General features: G+C 40.1%; 1 protein-coding gene across 2 annotated transcripts in view; it reads left to right on the top strand.

The window, feature by feature from the left end:
* The window catches only part of ELAVL4 (ELAV like RNA binding protein 4), a 63,597-nt gene extending 46,288 nt beyond the window's left edge, over positions 1-17,309 (top strand). The window contains exons 4-7 of one of the 2 annotated variants that reach the window (XM_072867244.1): positions 10,420-10,573; positions 10,960-11,185; positions 12,590-12,628; positions 16,982-17,309. In XM_072867244.1, the coding sequence (XP_072723345.1) occupies positions 10,420-10,573; positions 10,960-11,185; positions 12,590-12,628; positions 16,982-17,309 (747 nt within the window). Of the gene's footprint in view, positions 1-10,419; positions 10,574-10,959; positions 11,186-12,589; positions 12,629-16,960 lie in introns of both variants that reach the window. The other variant, XM_072867243.1, reaches the window with a different exon arrangement.
* Positions 17,310-23,808: the final 6,499 nt, after the last annotated feature.

Raw genomic sequence — 23,808 nt, 5'->3', positions numbered from 1 at the left:
CGTGCAGAAGATGAAATCTCTCTTCTCTGAAATTGCTGCTGTTACAGGCGGAAAGTAACAGGAAGCTCCTTAAAGCGTTGCAGTGAAGCTTAAATGTAGAATAAAACAGCTGTAGTGATACCGTTATCCATAAACAGAGGTGAAGTATGTGACGGCGTATTTATAAGTTACACATTTCCTTGTGTTTTAATGGGAAATACCTTGACATGGAGCTCTCTTTTAGTGACACTCATGTCATTATCAAGTGTTGAAGGTGTTTCTCTCACGTTAGAATGTCATTCTCAAAAAAAAAAAACCTACCACATTTTTTTTCCATTTCCAATCCTTAGTTTGATTTATTCTTTTAAAAGCTGGAGGTATTAGATCCCACTGAAGCCTCTTGTTTCATTGTTGTCATAGTCCATTAGTTATTCAGCGACCTTCTTTCGTGGTCTCAAAGAAAAGCAAGTTTCTACACTGTCACGTTTTTTTGCTGCATGGCTGATAAAGCTTTTTTGAAACAGCTTACGGAAGATTTCCATATCCCGAATTCTGACAAATAATACAGCTTAAGGAATGTGAATCAAAAAATTGAAGGGGAACAAACAGCAGATCTGATTCAAATTATCTGAAACTGCTTTGATCATATTTGAATGCTGTCTTTTTGTACCATTTTCTTAATTTTTCTTGTGTACTTAATTTGTATTTCAAAGGCAACAATGTTAAAGAATATAGAAATAGAATTTTTACTTTTGAAAATATTGGTACAAATAATGTCAGTGATTTCATATCTTGCAAAAAAGATACTGTATGGCCAATACTTTAGTTGTACTTACCCTTTCTCACTAAAGGTGTTGGTTTGGACAAAGTGGTATTTCCTAAAGCAAAAATATGTTGGAATCCTGTGCCTTTCTGAGGATTGTTTCAAGCAAGTTTTTCCCTGGGCTGTTTGATTAGCAAAGAGCAGAAATCCTGAGCTGAGGGTTATGAAAGTGGCAGAGTAGCTGCCTTAGACCAACCAGGTTCCATTCCATAGATATGTATGTGGGCCATATATCAAAATGCTCACAGCATGGTTTTGTAGAGTTAAATAGAAAAACTTACAGGAATATGTAAGGCAAAGCAGTGAAATCTACCGTCTTATCTACTGCTGCAGGTGGAAATACATGCTTGGACTCAGCAGTTTCTGCTTACAGTGAAAAGTTGAGCAGTAAGTTGCTCTCCAAATTGCTTTTAAAGGCACATTATCAGGAAAAATACAATAATTTGCAAGTACTAACCTGTCTCCTAAATACTTTATTAAAAAATTGGTAGAACTTGAAAAATCCAGATCAGCTTTTAATGCAGCACTTCTATATTTTGAACATAATATTCAGTGTTAGCAAGGGTGCTCCATTTCTTGTCCAAAGTACCTATGTTGCTTTGCCTCTTTTTTATTTTGTGAGCCAGAGCAATGCTATTGTATTCATAATATTCCAAGGTTACAGGAAACATAAGCTACAAAAAGGCCTCCAAAAACTCCAACCCACCCCAGTTATTATATTTCTCTCACATGCAAAATTAAACCATTATGCCTTCCTTTTTATCATGTATAGTAAGTTTTTTGTTTTCCAGGAACTTCCTGTGCTAAAACATCTTTGCAGGATGTTTTTTCTCTAATTTTTTTCAATTCTGTATAAATTTTACAAATACAAGTGGTTTATTAGGTTTGGGTTTTTCATGCTCATTAATAGCTAGTAGACTTTTATAGAATACGTGACATTTTGTTGGGCTCTTGAAAGCTGTTAAAACTTAATAAGCAAAGAGATTGACCTAACCTACATGCACAGGAGCTGCGTAATTTCTTCAGTGATTGGGAAGATGTGTAGGCTTTTTTGTTTTAAATCAAATTGTTTTTAAGTAAGTGTTTATGCAGTTGCCTAAAACCAACCCAAGGGAGCCTTCTTTTCAAATAGCCAAGCCTTGGACACATGAACATCTGATTGGCAGTTTCTAACCCAATTTTAAATTGCAGAATTGCATGTGATTATTATTGGGAAAAGTAGGGACATGAACCTTACACCCTTGGTTTTTTGTATTTTTAATTATGTTTTGCTCTTAGAAACCTTCATAAATTAGGTCTGCTTCCCTGGTATTTGTGTGATGGGGATGGAGGTTTCGCAGTGTTCATGCTAGCTGAATGGTGAATCCTGTGTTGTTACCGCTCCCGGCAGCGCCTGTGTTGCCAGAGATGTCCGTTGTTTCCAAATGGTTGCAAAGTGGTGAGAAATCGTACTCGGCACCGCTGCAGTCTCCTAGCTTGCCTGTTGCCCCCACATGCCCCTTTCCAGCATCTCACTGTGATTCATTACAAGGTTGAAGTATTTTAATTTGTGGAATTACTATATTTAATTGTCAGAGCCAATTACTTTAGTCTAGCTAGATGCCCTTTACAGTCATTAAAAATGCACTTTTGGTGCATTAAAAAAGCCTGTCTCAGAAGAACATATAGAAAGCGATTTGGTGGCATATAGTTTTGTCGGCTAAAAAATATTTAATAATATACAAGAATAACATTGAGCTGGAAAAGTACTGAGCATTACTTTATTCTGTTTTCTTCATGGGTGTGGTTGGTTTTTATGCCCCAGAATGAATCTCTAATGTCCTATTGATGGATAAGCTGAACCTTGGCCTCTGCCTATGTACACTGGGTAGCTGCAGCCCTGCAGGTAACATTCCTTTGGCTACCTTTTGTTTGGAAGCTGTTTTGATGGAAAGTTGAAATGAATAATCTGTGAAAGCCCTTTTACAGGACCAAATTACTTCTGCTTGCCAAGGTCACCTTGGTCCTGCTGGCTGTGTCCATTTCCCTGCTCAAACAGTCGCGGGCTCTGCTGTCCCTTGCACCTAGACTGAACATGAGCTGGCTCTGCGGGGTCATATTTGCACTCATTTTTTGACCCCACAAGGCTTAATGCCTGTTTAAAAAAATAGATATTTTCTGTATGTGTCCCCAGATCCTGTCCTTTTCACTTCTGTAGCGTTTTTGTGGCAGCTTAATGTTGTCTCCTGATGCTTTGCAAAACAGCCGTGCAGTCACAGGAGGAACTGGTTTTATAGCAGGATCAGCAAAACAGCCAGGCACAGTCTGCTCTCAGATGTGCGGACTAAAATAACTGAAGAAATGTTCTTTTTATTATTTCATTGTTACAATAAATAATCCCTTTTCACTGTAGCAGCTAAAATATTTATGTGCATTTTATTTAAGTTAATGATGCCCTTTCAAGTCAAAGTCAAGAGGTGACTATTTACAGAATATCTGTTTGGGGAAAGCATTGAAGGAAGTGTTCTGTGTTTGGTAATAGGTTATACACGTTATGTTCCTCCTCAGCTGATCATAGTGCATATTTTATTTACACCATTTCATATCATCATCATCTTGTGAGGGAGAAGGGCTTCACTTTATTTTTACAGCTAAAGCTTGACATAATTCTACAAAACAGCTTAGAATGAGGGAAGATACAGCATGTGTTGAAATAAATATATATTCCAGAAATTGAATCTATTTTTAGAAATTAAATTTGCCCATCCATAAGAGCATATGAAAGGTCACTGCTGCTGTTGAAGATTGCCTGGCAGTTCAGTTGCATCAAATATCAAAAATAAGATGCGTGATGCATGTGGTACAGATTGTTTAAACTGTGCTGCTCTGCCCTGAAAAAAAAGGACAGCGTCTGAAAGGATGCGAAGGAAGCGTTTTAGAATTTACACGGGGATTCAGGTGACCTCGCTTCATGTTGGGGGACGCTGGAACAAGGGCAGAACAGAGTTTTGAAAGGAAGTTTGAAATCTAAAAAGAGCCGATGACCCCCTGAAGCGTGGTCTTGTATCCCCCTCTCTTTCTTGTTCTCTGTTGCCTGAGAAATAGGGTTGTTTCTTTCTTCCCTCGCAGGAGCAGGTAGCACGCTGTGACACTGCTGGAGCAAAGGGAGAAGTCTCCAGTGAGGGAGAAGGAATCTGGGTTCTCTGAACCCTTGATGCCTTCCAGTTTTTAAATCCATCAAATCTATCAGATGATAAAATACCAAACAGATAGGATCGTTCCTCTGTGGTCAGAGGCTTTCTCGAATTATTTTAATTTTCAGTTAAATGAGTAAATAACATGGAATATAGCTACTGCTATTTTGACGCTTCCTATTGTTAGTTCAAAATGTTTATTTCTGCTTTACTCTCCTGTTTTGATTGATAGGACTTGGATGGTCCCAGCTTTAAAATACAGTGAATAGGGCTGTGGGAGAAAGTACTGCTGTGTTTTCTGGAAATAAAGTAGTAACATTACTGCTCAAGGATCTTGCTATTTATCTTGGTTTCTCTGGCGTTTTTCAAAATGCCAGACATTTCTACAAAGTTCAGGCTCTAAATCTGTCCATGTTAATTCCTGTAATTGTCTGCAAAACTACAAACCATCCTGTCACTGTAGGGTAACCAAATAACAGCAACCTCAGACTTCTCCATCCTACAAAGTCATTTGTCAAAAAGATTGCCTTCGAGTCATGCTCAGTGGGTGAAGGAGGCACGGGAAGCACAAGGCAGGGGAGGAGGAAGGCTGTGGCACCGAGCGATGGGGAAGAGAGCTGCATCCTCTGCACCCTGTCCCAAACCACTTGGGAGGTATGGGAGGGAGTTAAACCCAACAGTTTGTGTTGCAGCCAGAAAGTGCTGGCTTGCTGATGGTTACGGTAGCAGAGCTCTAGTGTTGGGTGCCCTTGGTGCAATACTCTGCTGAAAACCCTTCATTTTCCACTTGTATTCTCCCGTAGCCTCCCTGGGGGCTACCTGCCACTGAGCTGGCTGGCCACCACCTGCAGCTGCTTTTCCCAGTGAAGAAATGGGATGTCGTGCAAGGCTGGGTGGTAAGGAGAGGGTGTATGGAGAGATCTGGGGATACTCTGATTTGTGGGGGAGCTGGGGAAAACGAAATACAGAGGAAGGCACAGAGAGGGCTTTGGTGTTTTGTGAGGGAGGGGAGATGGAGGCTCTTGGGGCATGGAAGATACTGGGAAGCTCTGAGCATGTTGGACTGTGGTGCAGAGGGGTTTGCATTTTTAAGCTTCCCCTGTATGCAGTTGCATTGGGCTCCCCGTGTGTACAGGGACGCAGCGTGTGCTGTGCCTGCCTGCTCTGCCAGCTCACCAGCTGCCTTCAGGCACACTCAGCTGCATTTCCCCCGAGCTCCAGTAAAGCTTTGTAGAGGGTAGAGGTGTAAAAGAGCACGCACTCCTTTCCTTCCCTGCAAATTCAGATTACAGGCATTTGCAGACTGCAGATTTGGGATGTAGTTGTTCTATAGTTCCTTTTAAGGTTAATTGCTTGTTCTGTTTTGTGGTAGCTCAGAGTTAGTCATAAGAGGGGTCATCTGCTGTGACTGCTGCACCCCGGGACAAAGCCTTGGACAAGAAACTTTAACGATGCCACAGACCTGGAAAGCCTCAACTAAGTTTACTTTGGTTTTGCTCTCTAGGACCCTCTGTCTGCATAACCTTTTGGACTTTGTAGTGCTTATTAGGAAAAATCCTTCTCCACCCTTTGAGCCCATAGTGATGCTGTAGCTCAAAGGACCTTTCAGTGCTGTGTTTGAAGGTTCAGATTTGGCTCTGCTGCTTTCAGCAGGGACCAGAGAGTCTTTACCTGTTAGTTTTGTGCATCTTCTCTTAATCGAGATTTCCCCTTTAACTGCTTCAGTTTTGCTAAGGAATCCTTTTTGTTCCACAGAGCTGGAGCAATTATTTCTCTTAGCCCTGCTCTTGATACAGCCAGAGTGCTTCTAGGTTATTATCTATGGATGTCTTTCCTGAAATGATGGGATAGACCACTGTATCTTATGTGCAATCATAATTAATCCCAGTAAAATGGCATTGAATTGCTCAACAGTAAAGTGCATCGTCACTCCCTTCCATCCGCCAGCCAAGGGCTTGGAGAAGAGAAAGGACAAAGCAGTGCAAGTGGTGGATGTGAAAATATTGCAGATTTTGGTCTTCAGCCTCTGGACCAGAGGGTTTTTGTGTGTGATTGTTCTGACAAAGCATGTAGCTTTTACAGGAGGGTTTCTTAGATCTGTGGTTTTGCACAAAATTATGGCATGGACGAGGGCCTGGAAGTGGCTGTGGGGAAATAATCTCTTCTGGCCGTAGCCCATCCTCTGGTGTTAAGCAGATTTTACTTCTGGTTTTGTATGTGCATGAAACAAGTGAGATTGTGCTTATTTACACATGTGTAGCTCCGAGCAGTTGCATTAAAGCACTTTTGCAGTGCGTACCAGTGAAATAAGAGGCAGCAAGTGAAGGAAGGGTTGTCCCCATTTTACACATTTGGACCTCAGGCGGAAGAAAAGTGAAGTGACTCACCCCAAAAGTCATGCAAGAAATCCTATGTCTCAGTGTCATGCAAAGAGACAAAGCAAAGTCTGTCAGAATTAAGGTCACCAAGAATTTTAGTATTTTTGAATGTTACACAAACATTTTTTTTGAAAGCTGCCCAGGGAGTCACTTAACACTGACTGCACCTTACCTACTCGTGGCTGGAGAAGTGTCCCAGGGATGGCAGGTACCATCGGTGGGGTGGTTCGGTGGCCTGTGGATGCCTGTGCTGCCATGCAGCACTCTGATTAATGGCTCTTGACTAGTCTCACGTTCCCCAGGTGAGTAACACTAGATGCAGAGCAAGACGTACATCTCCTTGGAGAAGTTTTGTTTTTGACAGACACGAGCTGCCAGGTTGCTTGTCAGCAGATGTTTTGACCAGGGCATGGTGGCTCTGCTGGCAGAGCACATCCTTTCAGGGAAGGACTGTGCCATTCCTCTTCAGAGTAGATGTGAGTTGAGAGACTATTCTGACTTGCTCCACAAAAAAATTAATTTTGGGAGGAGACTTCTAGAAATGGACTTAATGTTTGACAAGTCCAGGATTAGCATATGAGCTGAAGGCATCTCATGATGAGCAGCAGTGAAGTGGTTAAGTGTCAGTGTTTAAATGGTTGCTGTTACGTGTCCAGCGCCTCGCCTCTGTAAGACAAATGGGATGCGTTCATGCCTCCGGGTGCCTTTGCTGTGGGCTCTGACGTGGAAAGACCAGACCGCTTAAATTTATGTTCTGAAGAGTCTTGAGGTTAGAAATTTTTCAAAAAGTTTTCTATGTGGGGAAAATGGTTAGGAAATCAATAGGGAAGATAGTTACTTTAACTTGGAGATATTTTCTGTGCTCCTGAAGAGAAATGTGCATTACCATGGAAGATAGGAAATGCTGGACCTTATGACTCTGCAGTAGTGTTTGGAGACAGTGGTGCAGACTCTTATGAGATGGCTGTTTATACTGAAGAGAAGCCCTTACACAGGCTAATGTTCAATGTCAGATGAGAAATATCCTAGCAAATGTTTTTCACAGTTAGTATATATATTTATAGAAACTAACATCGGAGGCCAGCAAGCCATAAAATGAATTGTACAATATTTTATCTTCCTTGCAAATTTGACAACTCCTAAATGATCTTACGCAGTGAAATATAACACCATCGTTCGACCTCCAACCGTCATACAAATGGACAAACATTTTAATGCTGAGAAATGCCTGGGTCAAACAGTAGCTTGGCGTACTTGAGTTCATTTATTTGAATTTCTTGTGGTGGCTAGGATTTCCATATTCTTTTCTGTTTCAACGCACTATTTCATTATAGGGCACTAACACTGCCGTGAGCAAAAAAAATCTTTCTTAAGTGTGAATATAAAGAATTAATGCAGCATCCTCACGCAGTGCTTTGCAGTTTTCAGTGATAAAATGGGAGCTGGTCTTGGCTCCCATTTTAACTTTCACAGCACAAGGAGTTTCTGGTCTGGTTGGAGGGTCAGGGTGGGTGTTTTCTTCCTTTGATAGCTAATACATGGGAAGACATCCCATCCTTAGTACTAACTGAATAATAGCTTGAAAGCAGGATGGCGTGGTCTAACCGATCGATTTGTCATTGCCTGACCTGAGAGGGAAGATGAAAAAGATTCAAAAGCAGATAAATAATTGACATTACTAGCCTTGAGTCCATTCAGCTCGCAACCTTTTCTCCTTGATATTAAAGACAGCTGAGTTGCTTTTGGCAGCTTCTTTCTTTGGCCCAGGCTCCCCTGCAACCTCAATGTTTGATTGCAGGAGGAAATAAAAATCAGACCTGAGTAGTGATAGGTGTTTACATGTGCTGTGAGTAGATGGGTTTGTGAGTGTGTGCAGCCTCTCCTTTCACTGCATGTCTGCATGGCCCACAAGAGCACAGCATTTTCTGTATGTAGAAGTATATATATATAAAATGTCAGGCACTTGGTGCTCTGGGAAGTAGTGGGTTTTGCATATCCCAATACTTTTCGTCTTCCCTGTAATGTGGCATTTGGTTAATGAATGTGCCAGAGTGAGAAAACCCAAAGGAAACCCCTGGCTGTTCTCCCAGGAACTTTATTAATTTTACAGCTCTCAGTTTTGAGGCATAGGTAAGGTCTCTAGCCCCACTCCAGAGAGGCTCTTAAGTGTTTTTTAAACTGTTATTGCTAAAGTAGGTTAAACTGTAGGTGTCTGAACCCTTACAGTACCCTTGCAAGGTAAGGCGTTTGCAGAGTGCGGAGAGAGACAGTCTGCTTTTCCGAATGCCCTGGCACGGGGTATAAATGAGAAGCCAACTGATACGAGACCACCACACCACGCATGGTCAAAAACAGTGATTTTTCAGCATGATATCTGTAGGTGAAAGCACAGTGTAGTTACCCCTAGTTTCCCCACGCACCTGGCTTGATCTTCGTTACGTAAAAGCCAACGGTGCCGTGTGTGTTCTGGTCCTGGAGCATCAGAGGGGTGTTTGCGGCCAGCGATTAAGTGACTTAAATGCTGCACCTCATCAGGAGCTCATGGGCTGTGAGGTCTTAAATCGCTGAGGCACAAAATAGTTTCCACCCCAATGTACTTCCCCCTTTCAGCACTGATCTCAGCACCTGAAGGTTTCTCTGCTCATTACGTCTGCTTGTGCCTTTGAGCTGTGCCTGAGCTTGCCTCAGTTGATGCAAATGTCTTATCTAACCTCTTTTTCACATTTCTTTCCCTAAATTTTTCCACCTCCTCTCCCTAGCCTTCTCTGTAAATGTTAGATTTAAAAGGTTATGTACAAACATGTAAGTTATAAAGAAGTTGCCAAAAACCTTAAAATCTTGAATCTTTAGAGTTTGTCTGCTATTATGCAGAGAAGATTGTGGAAGCAAATATTAGTCATTCACATCATTTTCTGTGTTGAGTCAACATCTATTTTTAGGTGTGGAGCACATAAAGACAACTCTTTGACACATAAAACACAAAGACATCTATTTGACATCACTTGTGTTTGGGCTAAGGCTCGGGAAGAGGGGAGGACAATTGCTGAAAGCATTGTATTCATGATGGGACCCCCCATTTCCTTCCAAGACACGTTTTAAGACATAATGTAGGAATGTGTGGATCTGTTTATATTTAAATAAATTGAGATGAAGTGCAGAATTTTCAGGTTTGGATCCAGTGCTATTTCAGATGTGCTGCAAAGTAATTCTTCATGATCCATGCTGAAAACTTGCCATTAGGCTTTATCCGGGAAGTATTTTTATTATGTTAAATGTGTGTATTCTAAATGTATATATTATTTTTAAAGTGCAGAAGGCTTTTTATGCACATATAATTACCAATATGATTCATAGGTAGAAGAGCAGTTAAGAGAGACTTGATTTAATAATTTCCCCCAACAGCGTACATGCAGTGTCTCAGCTAGATTTTTTTGTTTGCTTGGTCATAATATTTTATGGTCTGGTTCTGGGCTTATAGTGGGGGACTTCTCGTGATAAATCGCAGATATGACAACGCGTGTCAGTATACAGTTTCCCGAGCAGGTGTTCATTTAGTCTAATTTCACCAGTACTTTACTGTTCATCCAGAACAGATCTTGCCAGCTCAGGATGAAAACAACAAAGAGAGATAGCACAAAAGATCACTCTGCAAATAACCTGATCTGTTTCAGACACTTGGGCGGCGGGGGGGAATAAAACATATTGGAACTTCAGAGTGCTACGTATGTGCTAAGGTTATTACATGTTGGATACAGTAAATCATCCATACACCCACAACCCATAGGGGTAAATTTACAAAGCCGTGCGTAGGAAGTTGCACATTAATCTACCTCTGAACAATAGTTATTTTATGCCTGCACTTAAAGAACCCTTGCGTTGTTTTTAAGGTCTCTCTAGCTCTTCCTTTGTTCTTCCAGCCTTGCCTGGATTTGTTGGTTTTGCAGAACAGGTAGCGTCTGAACTCGAGAGTTATTGCTTGTGAAAGAACAGAAAATAATCTGTCTGTTTAAAAGGCAAGGGGTGGCTCTAGCTCACTAATACACCTTTCCTTTTCTTCAATCCATAGGTGTCGTATGCCCGTCCAAGTTCAGCATCAATCAGAGATGCGAACTTGTATGTCAGCGGCCTTCCGAAAACGATGACCCAGAAAGAATTAGAGCAGTTGTTCTCACAATATGGGCGCATCATCACCTCACGGATTCTGGTTGATCAAGTCACAGGTTAAAAGAAAACCTTTCTTGATATATGCATGTTTTTCTGGAAATGGCAAAATTGTAAATGCTTGCTGGCAGTTGAGTTTTAAGACAATATGACTTTTAGTGTAAAATGCTGGTTCTTTATAAGCGTAACTGTTTGGAGGCATAACTGCTGCCTCTTTAATGAGGCATCTCAAAATGCAGAATGTTTACTTAAAATCACAATATTAAATATGGTAGGGGCTGATTTTTGGAGAACACAGCTGGGGAAGGGCATTTTTCTTTGTAGGGCTTCCTTTAATTTGTAAGCTGTGTATTCTGTGAAGTCAAAACCAATGTTCAGTTTGTTTGTTTCATAGATGAGGCTAGTCCTACAAATATTCACCTGTTCACATGTTTTTACTTCCCAGGGGTTTCTCGAGGTGTGGGATTTATCCGTTTTGATAAGAGAATAGAGGCAGAAGAAGCCATAAAGGGACTAAATGGCCAGAAGCCTAGTGGTGCTACAGAACCAATTACTGTGAAGTTTGCCAATAATCCCAGCCAGAAAACAAGCCAGGCACTCCTTTCACAGCTGTATCAGTCTCCCAACAGACGCTACCCTGGACCACTTCACCACCAGGCTCAGAGATTCAGGTAATTACCTGGAAAAGAAATGAAGTTCCACCAGTGATGACAATGTGGGGCAGGTGCTGCGCAGGAAAATATGCTTTAGTCGCGTAGGCTGACCTGATTTTCTTTGTAAAATTAAATATTCTTTCCTGGAGAATGAGGAGGAAAATCTGCTGACAGCAGTAGTCATGTTGTATTTACTAAAACAGCTGAAGTACTGTACAATCAGATCTCATGAAGTCTCATAGAAAAAGGGAGGACAGAATAGAGTTACACTGATAATCAAATGAGCAGTGACTATCCTGTTCCTTCTCATTTTTTTGGTAATGCTTTTATTTTCTGCTATATTATTACAGTTTTGATGCAGCTTAGACTTTGATGTTAATGACAGTGGATTGGTAGCAGGAAAAAAGCTGAGTCTGTTCCAGTCAGCAGCAGTATCATTAAATTTATTAGCCTGAGATATCTGCTGTTAGTATAAAGAGACCTTGTAGTAGTCTTTGGTGTGATTCTTCAGATGCTTTTGGGGATGTTTTATGCTTTGTGTTCTGAATATACTGTTTCCATCTGATACGTAAGCTAGCATTAGCAATACATGATGTTCTCATTACTTTTATATTTGATAATAATTCTCAGGCAACCTAACATTCAAATAAAAAGTGTGCCTTCAAAAAAAAAATTTGGACATATTCACATAACTGAGTTGCATACTGGCTTTAGAGAATTATTCAAAAGTAATTTTAGTTTTTCAGTGATGAAAAGTGCTAATGAATTAAAGATCATTTTAAAAAAGCCGGTCATCGGATATGTTAAATTTACACTTGTTTTTGTATCTTTGGCACACAGCTCTGTCCATTGAGGTTATCACTGAAGCATTCCATGGATAGAAGGACTTTAGTGTGCTCCCAGGGAAAGCAGATGATTATATTCTGCAAAATTTGGTGGTCATTTAGATTTAAATATTGTGGAGGATTAATACTAAATATATGTAATATACTGGGGAGAGTGGATTATGTTAAAGCAGTTAGAATCAATAATTTTTCCAGTTCCAGCAATTTCGGACTGTAACAGTTTATTCCCAAGTTAACTGTAAATATAAGGTGAACAGTTGAATTATTTGCAAAAATTTCATACTAGTATTGTCTAAAAAAGACAAATCAGAAGTGGATTTTTTTAAAACCAAACCCTGGAAATGAAGGTTTTCTATAAGACTGTAGACAAGTTAAAAATGACTTTAAATGCTGTGGTGGAAATTTAAGCACAACCTCAGACTTAACAAAGCAGGCTGGGAGTTGTTAGGCTCCTTAGATGTGTGGGAAACTTGTTGAACGTTTCTTCTTTGAAAATGGAACGCTATTAATAATAGTTCCATTGAGCGATCTTGCCATCTGTGAGACATTAACCCAAAGACCCTCCTTCTCTTTTCAGGCTGGACAATTTGCTTAATATGGCCTATGGCGTAAAGAGGTAATTAGAATTCCACAGATTGCCAGATGTCCGTGTTGGCACAGATTGGTGCTACAATTTATTTTTTTTAATTCACTAACTTTATTTTTTTTAATTCCTTCTTTTCTTCCACCAGCATGTCAAATTCTTTTTAAGTTTGGACTTCAGTTGGTTTTGTTATTTTAAAGGCCACACATGCAAGTTCTGTGGGTTTTTTAAACCTTTTTTTATTTACAGGTGGGCTTTTCTCAAATGGTTTAGGTGCAACAGCTACAAGCATTCAAACTGCAGTTGTCCTGCTAAATGGCACTTTTTCCAGAATCGGAACTATTAACTTAAGTTTTTAACTAATCTCTGATCTGATAATGGAAGATTTAACAGTTGAAAACAGAATTACACTGCCATTGTCTAAATCTCCCAGTTAAGACCTTCTTTCCACTACATCTGGCTTGACGAGCTTGACTTGAAAATATAGCTGTGTGCACCTTAATCAGCCCTAAGTTTCTTTTGTTACAGGTTTAATACTTTGAAATTTTCTCGGTGCTTGAGATTTGTTTTTTGTTTAAAATAGCTCTGTGTTCGTGTGTATGTGCGTGCATGTGTGAAAGTTCAGCTGATTTGTAAACATTTATGCTGTTTCATGAGTGTGTTCAATGTTTGATCTGATAGCTAAAATGAGTTGACGTATTGTTAGTGTTTCTTCTAATGGCACACATCAATGCAAGCGAACCTTACAGCAAAATAAAGGTGTAGTCTTATTCCTGATCTTACCATAAGATGTCCATCAATCCCCCACAATTAAGATGAGAAAATACTTCTTAATCTTCTGAAATGGTCTACTCGCCACATTTGAAAATTGTTTGAGCTTTTTTAAAGCTTACCCTGTAAAATGGTATGGTAAGTATTTCTTTACACTAGCTAGTATTAGACAGTAACATGGGTTTTAACTACTGCCACAGTAGCTATCATACAAGTCACAAATCTTAAGACTACTTATGAAAGTAATAGTCAAAACAGAGGCGGTGTATCTTCCCAGAAGCACTACTTCTGGTGTTCGTTAGTACCTTTGTTACATTCACAATATCCTTAGTGGTGGTGGTGATATGATGAGTCAGAACTTGCCACCTGATTTTATCACACACTGCTTCTCTTGTGTTCTCCAGTCTCATTTGTTTCTTGATACATTGCCAAAAACATGGCAAAACTCTCAGCCTCAAGTATCTCTCAGGTACAAGTCAGTGTCAGAAGGATGGGTTTGTTCTGGGAGTTTTCCCTGAGTTTGCTGCTGCTTTCCGTGGAATTGGACTGGTGTGTGGTGCAGGACAAACAGGGCTTAGTCCAAACTAGTGAGGGTTTGAATTCTAATTGCCTATGACCTACAGAGGGAGAGAGTTACCTGTCTTTTTAGGTTATCCATCTGCTTTCTTAGTATTCAGAGTCTGAAATGTTAGTCTTAAATCACAGCAGGATTTTTAAGCTGTTTTGTAGGTATCTTAAATTAGTTGTCTCCTCCCAGCAAACCTTGAAAACTGGTACTGGTACAGCAAATCCTGTATTTACAGGCATAGGGTCACACAAAATACTGTACTGATAAAAATTTCTGAAACATCCATAGTGTAGTGTTCCTTGGTTTGGGGGTCGGTTCATTCTTTCCCCATGTTAATTATGTGGTACTGATGGAAAATGAGATGTGCTGATGTGGAAAAAAGGTTTTATCGACACTAATTTCAGCTCACTTTCTAGTAGCAAAGCTACTTATGCAATAGGTTAGCTTGTATTTGTGTCAATACACTTGCACTAGTTTCTTGGCTTTACAGCAGCTCCTGTGCTTATGGTACATAAATAGTTGAAAGCTGCATAGCTCCTAAAGGTTTCCAGGGAAAAGCTGCTCTCTGGTGAACTGTATGAAACTTTAACCCTTTACATCAGTCCAGCATTCCTTAAAAATGCAAAACTTTATACTGTACTGTGGTGTACACAGCTTTACATTGTACAGATTTTACAATAATGTCACTTACAGGGTAGTAGATATATTAGTGTTGTACTTCATGTTTAAATGTTGCAGAAAAGGAGTGTTTGCTGGCTTACAAATGTTACTAGCACAGTTGGCAATTGTCAGCAATGGGCTTAAAGACCCATCTTCCAAATTTCAAAAGAAGTTGAAGCTGTTGGCTTGTACAAGTTCTCAGTCCTGGCCGCCTTATTTATAATTCCATATACGGTGGAAGGAGGGGTAGAAATTGGCCTTGTCCAGCTGTCTTTGTTTGCAGCAGCTGGGGAAATACCATGCTGAACCATTATGATAATGTTACTAGTTTCAGTATGCAGGAGAGAAACTAAAAGATGTTGAGAGTAGGATTTGCAAAAGTTAAGTTCAATCAGAAAATTGCCACATTTTTAATAAACTGTCTGCAAACCTGTATGTATGTCCGAGGATCCAATACTGTGAGCAGTTTTGAACCGCTCATTTATAGCGTGGCTACACCCCAGTGATGTTCCTCAGCTTAAGATGTATATTCTAAAGTGTCTTTTTTCCTTGAATGTACATATGAAGTGCCATCAGGAGTCAACAGAATGGTGAGCAGCCATCAAGTGTGTAGTTTCTTTTATGGTTATTTAATATACACTGCATAATATTGGCAGATTGCTAAATGTGTGTGGAAGTATTACAAATGTAAAAGGAGACGTTTTGGAGAGCACAAGGGCTCACTCAGCAACACTGAGTCCCCCTCCCTCCACTCAAAAAAAATCCTGAGGAATTATTATTCAGTTCTGGTATTAAAACTCATCATATTGAAGGTACATGTGAAACTGGATTTTTATTAAGACGTTTCCTCTGTGCAGTTGTTATTTTAAAACATATCCCAAAGTGTAGCTTCAGAAAGCATGTCATTTTTTTTTTCAAACTGATGAAAGGAAAATTATGTTGATCCTGAGGGCTGATACTGCTTAACATCTTCATTAATAACCTGAGTCACGGGCTGCAATGCGCCCTCCTTGCATTAATGGGTGACACTAAATTGGTGAGGGAGCAGGGGCAGTCACTGTGCTGTTGGCCACGGCTGCCACTGGGGAGACCTTGACAAGCTGGAGGAACGTGGCGAAATTCAGGAAAGGCAAATGTAGAGTTTAGCCTGACTGCTGTCTTCAGATACCTGCAAGGGGCATTAGAAAGAAGATGAAGCTGAGCTCTTCTCAGAGGTCAACTGCAAAAGGACAACAGTCAACAGTAACAGGTTGCAGCAGGGGAAATTCAATGGAGTGTAAGAGAAAATCATGCACAGTGAGGGTGGTGGACCCCTGGAGCAGCCCTCCCATCCTTGGAGACTTTCAAAACTTTCCTTTGCAAGGCCATGAGCAGCAGATCTAATTTGAGAAGTTAGCCTCACTTTGAGCAGGAGGTTGGTCAGATGGCTTCCATAGATCCTGACCAGCCTGTGTTATTTTGTGGCGGTTCTGTGTTCATAAACACACTACCTGGCTTTAGCTTCTCAATTCAGATCTTTAAGTTAAGAAAACAGGTCCCAAAAGATGACGGGGGCGGGGGGGTGGCAGGGAGTTAGGGTGCTATATTAGATTTCTAGGAGCTTGTCTCTCTACGTTGACTATCCGAAGAACCTAAGAGCCTGTCATGGACATGAAGTCTCACAGTATGAAGGTATTAGTTGACATGCTCATTAATTATATTTATGCACTGTTTTACTCTACAATTGCTGCATAAATCTTTTAATATGTGGCCAGCGTTAGTACTTCTTTGTTAACTGGATTTTTTCCCAGTGTATGTCGATTAAGGACTAAGCTAGGAGGAGAATTAAAATCTACCACTTACAGATGTCTCTCTAAATCTAATAGTATTTTTTGCTAAAGAGGCTACTGTTATAGCTGAATCCTGACAATGGCATTTCATATTAATCCCTTAAAATAAGTCTTGAATTTTGGGGTTTTTTTCACTGCAAACTAGTAAAGAGTAAAGCATTAGATCTCTGTTGCCTTGAAACGACATTATTTTAGTGATGGGGATAAGTGGCAAATTCCTACAGGCCTCTTTAAATGAACTCTTATTGATTGCAGCATGTGTGGGCCCCTTTTGACTTAGATTGTCCATAAGCATTTCTTCTATTAGATCTTTGTGTACATCTAAGTAGGGCTCATCCTTGAAGGGAGATGGATTTATGCCCAGATTTGGTCTGGTTTTTTAGTACAGCTCCCCTCTGCTTAAGTAGGAGTTAGAGACCAAGGGTGGCTATGTAGTCATCTTCCAGGGATAGGATCAAGAACCTTCATTAACATTGGCTTACTTATCTTAAAGTCTTGGTTCCATGTAGTTTGTGCCAAGAGATATATTTAGAATAGACCCCTCTTTTTACTTGGTAGGTTTTCTCCGATCACAATTGATGGTATGACGAGCCTTGTCGGAATGAATATCCCTGGTCACACTGGGACTGGATGGTGCATCTTCGTCTACAACTTGTCTCCCGACTCGGATGAGAGCGTGCTGTGGCAGTTGTTTGGTCCCTTTGGAGCAGTCAATAATGTCAAGGTGATCCGTGATTTCAACACCAACAAGTGCAAGGGATTTGGCTTTGTCACCATGACCAACTACGACGAAGCTGCCATGGCGATTGCCAGCCTTAATGGATACCGTTTAGGAGACAGAGTATTGCAAGTTTCCTTTAAAACCAATAAAACCCACAAATCCTGAATTTCATATCCTTACTTACTAAAATATATATATATAAATATATATACGAACAAAACAAAACAAAAAAAAAACTCTTCAAGGCTTATATTCAACCATGGACTTTATAAGCCAGTGTTGCCTAAGTATTAAAACATTGGATATCCTGTGAGGAACAGGAAAGGATTTTATAATGCTTAGAAAAAAAAAACCTTTGATGCATTGAATGTTCTTTCATAGCTGTCGTTGTTGAATATAATATACATAGATAACAATGTGCAGGGATTTTTACCCGGCCAGCTAGTTTTACTACCTTCCTTGAAGGTGGGTCTTTTTAAGATGACCATTCACTCATTTGAAAAAATAATAAAACAAAAACAATTTTTACAAACTAATGGGATTAAAAGCGAGAAAAAAGATTTTTGTTTTCTTTTCTTTTTTTCAAAACATTGATTGAATCAGATTGGTAAACCCCCCACATAAATTAAAGAGGAACAATAAAAATTGCAAAAAGAAGAACATAATTTTGCAACTTTTTTTATTTTTCCTTTTTTCTTTTGTATCATGTGAACTAAACAGTCTTCTGTTAGGGAATGGGGTAAAGGGGGATACCTGATGACATAACAATTTAAATAACATTAACAATGTTGCCAAAGAGGTGGTCTCTTTGCTGAAAATGGGTTTCAAGAAAAATCTATTTTTATAAAATATAAAGAATTTTTACAAGAGAATCTGGATTTGAGAAAAAATATTTTGACTGGCTAATTTAGGGGAAATTGACAACTTTGTCATGTTCATACTGCACTGGTAACTTTTTAGAGATCAAGATGTGTGTTTTAAACTGGATTAGTAGATTGTTTTTTGAAGGATGGGCTACAAACAGATGATCTTCGTATCTTTTCATAGCATGTAATAAAAATATTAAATACAGTACGGGAGAGTGTTCTTCCCAGGCACGCAGTTACCCACAGTCAAAACCCAAAAGCAAGGAGATGAGTTGCAAGATGGTTTTTCTTTAAGTCATCAGTATGGGATATCAGCAGAACAAAAGTTAAAAAAATTAATTTTTTGATCAAAAACTTCCTTGGTTTGAGCAGTAGGTGCTACAAAATTATTTACATATCTTAGTATCATAGTTAAATGTAATGTGTTTAGAAAAAATACATTTGCTTTAAATTTGTTAAGAATTTTCAAATTCACTTTATAGCCCAAGCTAATATAATTGGGCTGTGTTGGCACATTTGGAACACTGTTTATGTTGCTTGAAACACTTATTTATTTAATTGCCGATGTGATGCATATGGCCAAAATCAAATATAGCTAGTTTGGCTAGTCTACTTATTTGTTTACTTAAACTATGGGAAGAAGCATATTATTGTGTCATTTTGTTGTGTGTGTATGTGTATATATAATATAAATATATATATATATAAAGTTATTTTTTCTTTTGGTTAATTTATTATAAGTTGTAACACTTTGCTAGTTTTGTTTGTATATGTCTTAAAATGTTTTCTTATGATACTTAAGTGACAGAGGTATCAAGGTAACTTGTGTAGAAATATTGTTTGATATATTGTCATGTTTGTTGTGAATATTTTTTCTTACTGCACAGTAGAAAAGAAAACAACTGGGTCTTTATTTTAATGTAATTCAGATTGGGGAAAACAGAGCTAAGGGAACAAAATGACTGAGGGGGTGCTCTCCCATGTCCAGTGCACTGATCATTTTAGTATGTTTGTGCTTTGTACGGTTATATATTTAAAACAAAAAAGGGTCATGCTCTTCCCTGAGTACTAGAAACAGTTACTCGCTATGCATAATCTAGTTGATAGTTAAATTTGCTATTGCTTTTCTTGTCTTGTTATATAAAATCTTTTCAATACAAGTTTAGTCTTAATGGTAATAAAACGTTATGGTTATTTATAACTTGTGCTTATTTTGTGCATTTTTTCCATGCTATACCCACTAACTGCATGTAGACTAAGTATTGTTTTTTCACACTGAAGAGGCAAACTTTTGTAGTAGACAAATAACTAAAGCAAAGGCTGCATCATAATTTTATCAGTTTTTTACTTTAACAATGTTAGATTTTAGTTTAAAGGAACACTCATTCAATGTTCAGGGAAACCTTTATACATCATCTGCTATGAATGAGCGCAGTTTGCTGGGAAAGTTTTGATGCATTTGCTAAGCATTAGTGGGGAAGGCATGTCAGAATCTTTTCTCTACGATGTGTTTTACTATCTGAATAATAATAATTTAAAAAAATCTTTCTTAGGACCAGGCAGTTGTATACTTTAGTTATAATGAATGACTTCATGTTAACCTTGCTAGTTTAGATCATTTCTGAGGGAAAGTATTGTAAATGTTTTTTTCATAACCTTGTTGTGTTTGAATTATTTGTACTTTAATTGTCCAGACAATAAATGAAAGTGTGTAGAATGGCTATGGACTTTCCACCTTTTTAACTGTGTTCAGATGTTTTAGTAATCCCAGCCGCACTTCAAACGAGGCAGATGTTAGAGTCTGATTTCAGAAGCGAGGTCTTCAAGAGAGAAACGTATTAGTCAAGCCAGATTGAGCATATTCATTATTTGTTTTTCTTTCTGAAGGTTAGAAAGAATCGGCCATTTAAGATGTTGAACACCAAATACCAAACTGTAACTGTAACTTTATTTGAATGTGGAAGATACTGAAGGATTTCTACTATATACAGTATTTTTACACAATGAAAATATTAACTCAATATCAACACTTAACAAAAGTAGCAAGCAAATTTCAGTGTTAATACAGTTTTTAAGCCATCATTTAGTTTGACTTTTCTATGAATATGCTATGAATGTCATGCAATATGAAACAGTGTACATATTATCTGCTGTGCAACAGTATATATGATCACATTCCAAATTTGATTCTTTTCACCATGTGTTATAACTAGAGTTGATACTTCTTTCAGTTGACTTGTTTGAATCCCATTAATACAAATATTCACTTCATGTTTATGTTCTGTAACATTCACTAATTGAGAATATGTACCTTGTAAAACTGCAGCATTGAATTTCGTAACTGAGATTAGGAAAACTATATCAGAGGGCTGGATGGACTGTGTGGTTCTTCAGCTCCTTCACCTATTAATAAACTCGTGTTTTTGTGAGATTAAGTTACCATGTTGGTTATAATAATTAATTTCAGGCCACAGAATGAGTTTGTTCTTAAATTTACAGCTTGCTTAATTCATCCTTAAATCAACCTTACCATTCCATAGTGAAATACAGAAGTTAATAATTTGTTCTGTTTAAAGACTTGGCTCTGAAAAACATCATCCTTCCATCTATCTATATATATGTATATACGCACGCTTTTGATATACATATATACACATACACTTTACAACATAGTGTAACATGCACCAGCCCATTTTAAAAAACTGCACTTTCCATTTAAGAAAAAAACCGTAGTAAATAATGTTATTCTATAACAAACACTATCTACATTATAGCATTTGTTAGGTTCATCACCTAATTTTTTTCTTGTCCTTTCTTCTGTGTACCTTACACTGTCAGAAGAGTAGCGAGATGAAAGTCACCATACAGTCTAGATGCTCTTAAGACAGAAATGTGACTGCCCATGCTGACATTTTGCTGCTCACTTCAGAGAGGCCAGTTCTGCTCCAGATTATTTCCCCACTTCCACTTAAACGTTGGCTACTGCTTTTCTACATCTCATCCACGTAAGGTACCTCTTTCTCCATTCTGTACGGCTCGCGTTAGTGAGCTGACGTGAGCTGTATGAAAGTTCACATGCATGTGTAACACAAGAGAAAGGACTCTGCCAGGTTTAAGGATCTGGTGTGTAAAGTTCAGTCCCCCTTTTGAGAGTATCACAAACACACGCTGCATAAAAGTAGTCACAGATGGGCCCTTGGTTCACTGCCCTGACCCTATGAGTGTTTTATAAAGTCTTACTGAAATACAGTTTCTGCCCAGCTGGGATCAGAACCAAATTTCACTAACACTCACTCAGAGTAATCAAGTTTTATATTTCTTTCCTGAAAGGGTAATCACTCTTTCTGCAATTAGCAAGCCTGCTGCATAAATGGAAAATCACCTGGGGGAGGGTGTTTCAAGTGCATTCACTTTATATTCCACTTCAGACTACCTTGGGCACAGTAATGGGCTTTGAGTGAAGGGAGAGGGGAGTTTATGTTGAAAATGATGGCTGGCATATTCAAGATACCAGTGAGCTACTCTTAAATTTTTACTGTGGGGACTCAACCCTACCTAGTGACACTGAATTTGTAGTAACCAAGCGCAGACGAACACTCTGGTGCCATTAATGGTTTCCACTGGGGTGGCTGGGCAGGGGCCCTGGATGCATGGGGGCTGCTGCCTGGGTACTTGAATCAGCCTCAGGATAAATAACGGGAAGAGGTACACCCAGAAGGTGCCCCGGGGAACCACATTGTCCGTCACCTGTAGCAGGAGCCAGGCAAGGCTGTTAACTTACACATCTCACTTACATGACCACAGATAGATGAGGTAAAGCCAGGTCAGCATGCGATGACAGAAAAGATTTGTTCCCTGCCCTGGAGATCTTCCAGACTGAGCTCGCTGCACAGAAGTAATTCATTGTACATACAGTGCAAAATGAAAGGAGATCAAATCCAGCATAACTTTACGAAAGCTCTGACATCCCAGACTAATCCGGTATCTCTCTTCTAAAAATAACTGACTTCTTAAACCCAGAAGCTGTGATGGAACCAATCCAGCTAAGCTACATAACTCGTAAGGGGGCAAATCACTTGGGGGCAAACAGGAGCTTCTGCAGGAAGGAGACAAAGAGCAACAACCACACGCAGAGGCACGCACGCACGCCCTTGGGGTGCTCCTCCTGGGCATTGCTGTGGAAATGGCTTTCATCCCAGGTGCGTTGGGGTGGTACCTTCACAACCAGAGAAGGTGCACGCTGGGGCGACAGGCACTTCGAGGCCTTTCCCAGAAACGCTATGGCACTCTGGTGTGCTCGGGAAATTCAAATGGGATTGAGTGCAGTAAGGCTACCGGGATGATCAGGAGAATGGAAACCTACTCTGCAAAAAGGGACTGAGCTTAAATTGTTTCTGTTCCCACAAACCCAAAACCTGCCTTTCAAAAAGCCTGTTCCCTGTAAAATCTAGCAGGGATGAGTGTTAGAAAGGGCTGTAGGAAGGCAAGCGACCAAAAGGATGGGTCGTACAAAGGCAAATTAATTTGACTCACCCACAACTGAGGAGAAGAAATCAGACTGGTTCTTTCTGACTGTCAGATTAGCAATTTTCTGAAATACTCTTTCAGTAGAAATAACTGGGAAGATGGGGACGTGGATACACACACGCACAAAAAATTAAACAGCTGCTTTTCAGACAAGGTTTGAAGTTTTGTCTACCACACCCCTAAGGGATCACTGATATTTTTAAACACTAGTTCAGCATATTTTAAAGGACTTAAAATATTTCATCTTGAATTCCATTCACATTTAAATGTTATGGGCCGGCAAATTATTCCTTGTGGAGTAACAAAAAAATAAAATCCTCAGACCTCTATCCTATCCATTCGGCAATAAAGCTCCAGTCTTAAATCAGTGGGGTTTGGAGCTGCCGCCAATTGTGACCCAACTACTGCTAGTTACTCGGAGGCAAACACAACCCAAGGCTGGTTCATAGTTCCTCCCCCCCCCAGATATAAAGCAAACCGATGTGATAAGGGAGCATTGGTACGCCATCAAGTCCGGAAACCCCCAGCATTGAACGTTGCTTTGGGGTGGATGTGAGGGCTTCGTCACCAAAACAAGTGTCTTGTCCCCAAACGCTTCAGCCAACGGCCCCGAGGTCCCTCGTGCTGCCGTGCACCCCCCGCCGGCGGCAGCCCCCGCACCCAGCCCCTCTCGTCTGGCACGACACCCTTGCCGTAGCAGCTACACGGGCGGCTCCTGGCCAGCGCCGGGTGCTGTGGGGTGCTGCCGCCCTGCCAGCCTTGCCCCGGTCTCTGAGGGACAAGAGGGACAGCTTTTATTTAGTTCTTTGTTAATACCCCCGATGGCGCAGGGGCAGTACGCTGGGGACCCTCCGTCCAGGCCGTTGTCATCCCCGGCCCGTGTGGCGCACGGCACCACACTGCATCGGTCCTTCGCTTAAAGTAAGGAACCAAATTTCCTAAATTTCCTTTCTGATTGACCAGCCCCTGTCTCACAGCAGCCCAGTAGCCATCACTTGGGCAGGAGGAGCAGGCTAATAACCATCTTTGGCCTCATTTTATCCATCCTGACCACCTGCTTAACACCACACCCGCTGAGGCCCTGGGTTCCCCCCCTTCCAAGGACCCCAATGTGGACCCCGTCCTAGACCAAGCCCTGTTTTCTGTGCTGCGCGAGGCTGCTGGAGCGGTCGGTGACGTGGGGCTGGCGAGTCTGGAAGTCCCTGACCTCCGCTGAAATTCTCCACTCAGCCTCACGTTTCCTCTTTCTCCTCCGAGACCCGGACGTGCAG

The sequence above is a fragment of the Ciconia boyciana genome, chromosome 7 (assembly GCF_034638445.1).
Source record: "Ciconia boyciana chromosome 7, ASM3463844v1, whole genome shotgun sequence".
Taxonomy (NCBI): Eukaryota; Metazoa; Chordata; class Aves; order Ciconiiformes; family Ciconiidae; genus Ciconia; species Ciconia boyciana.
Note: the sequence above shows the minus strand (reverse complement) of the source record. Positions and strands in the feature narration are given on the sequence as shown.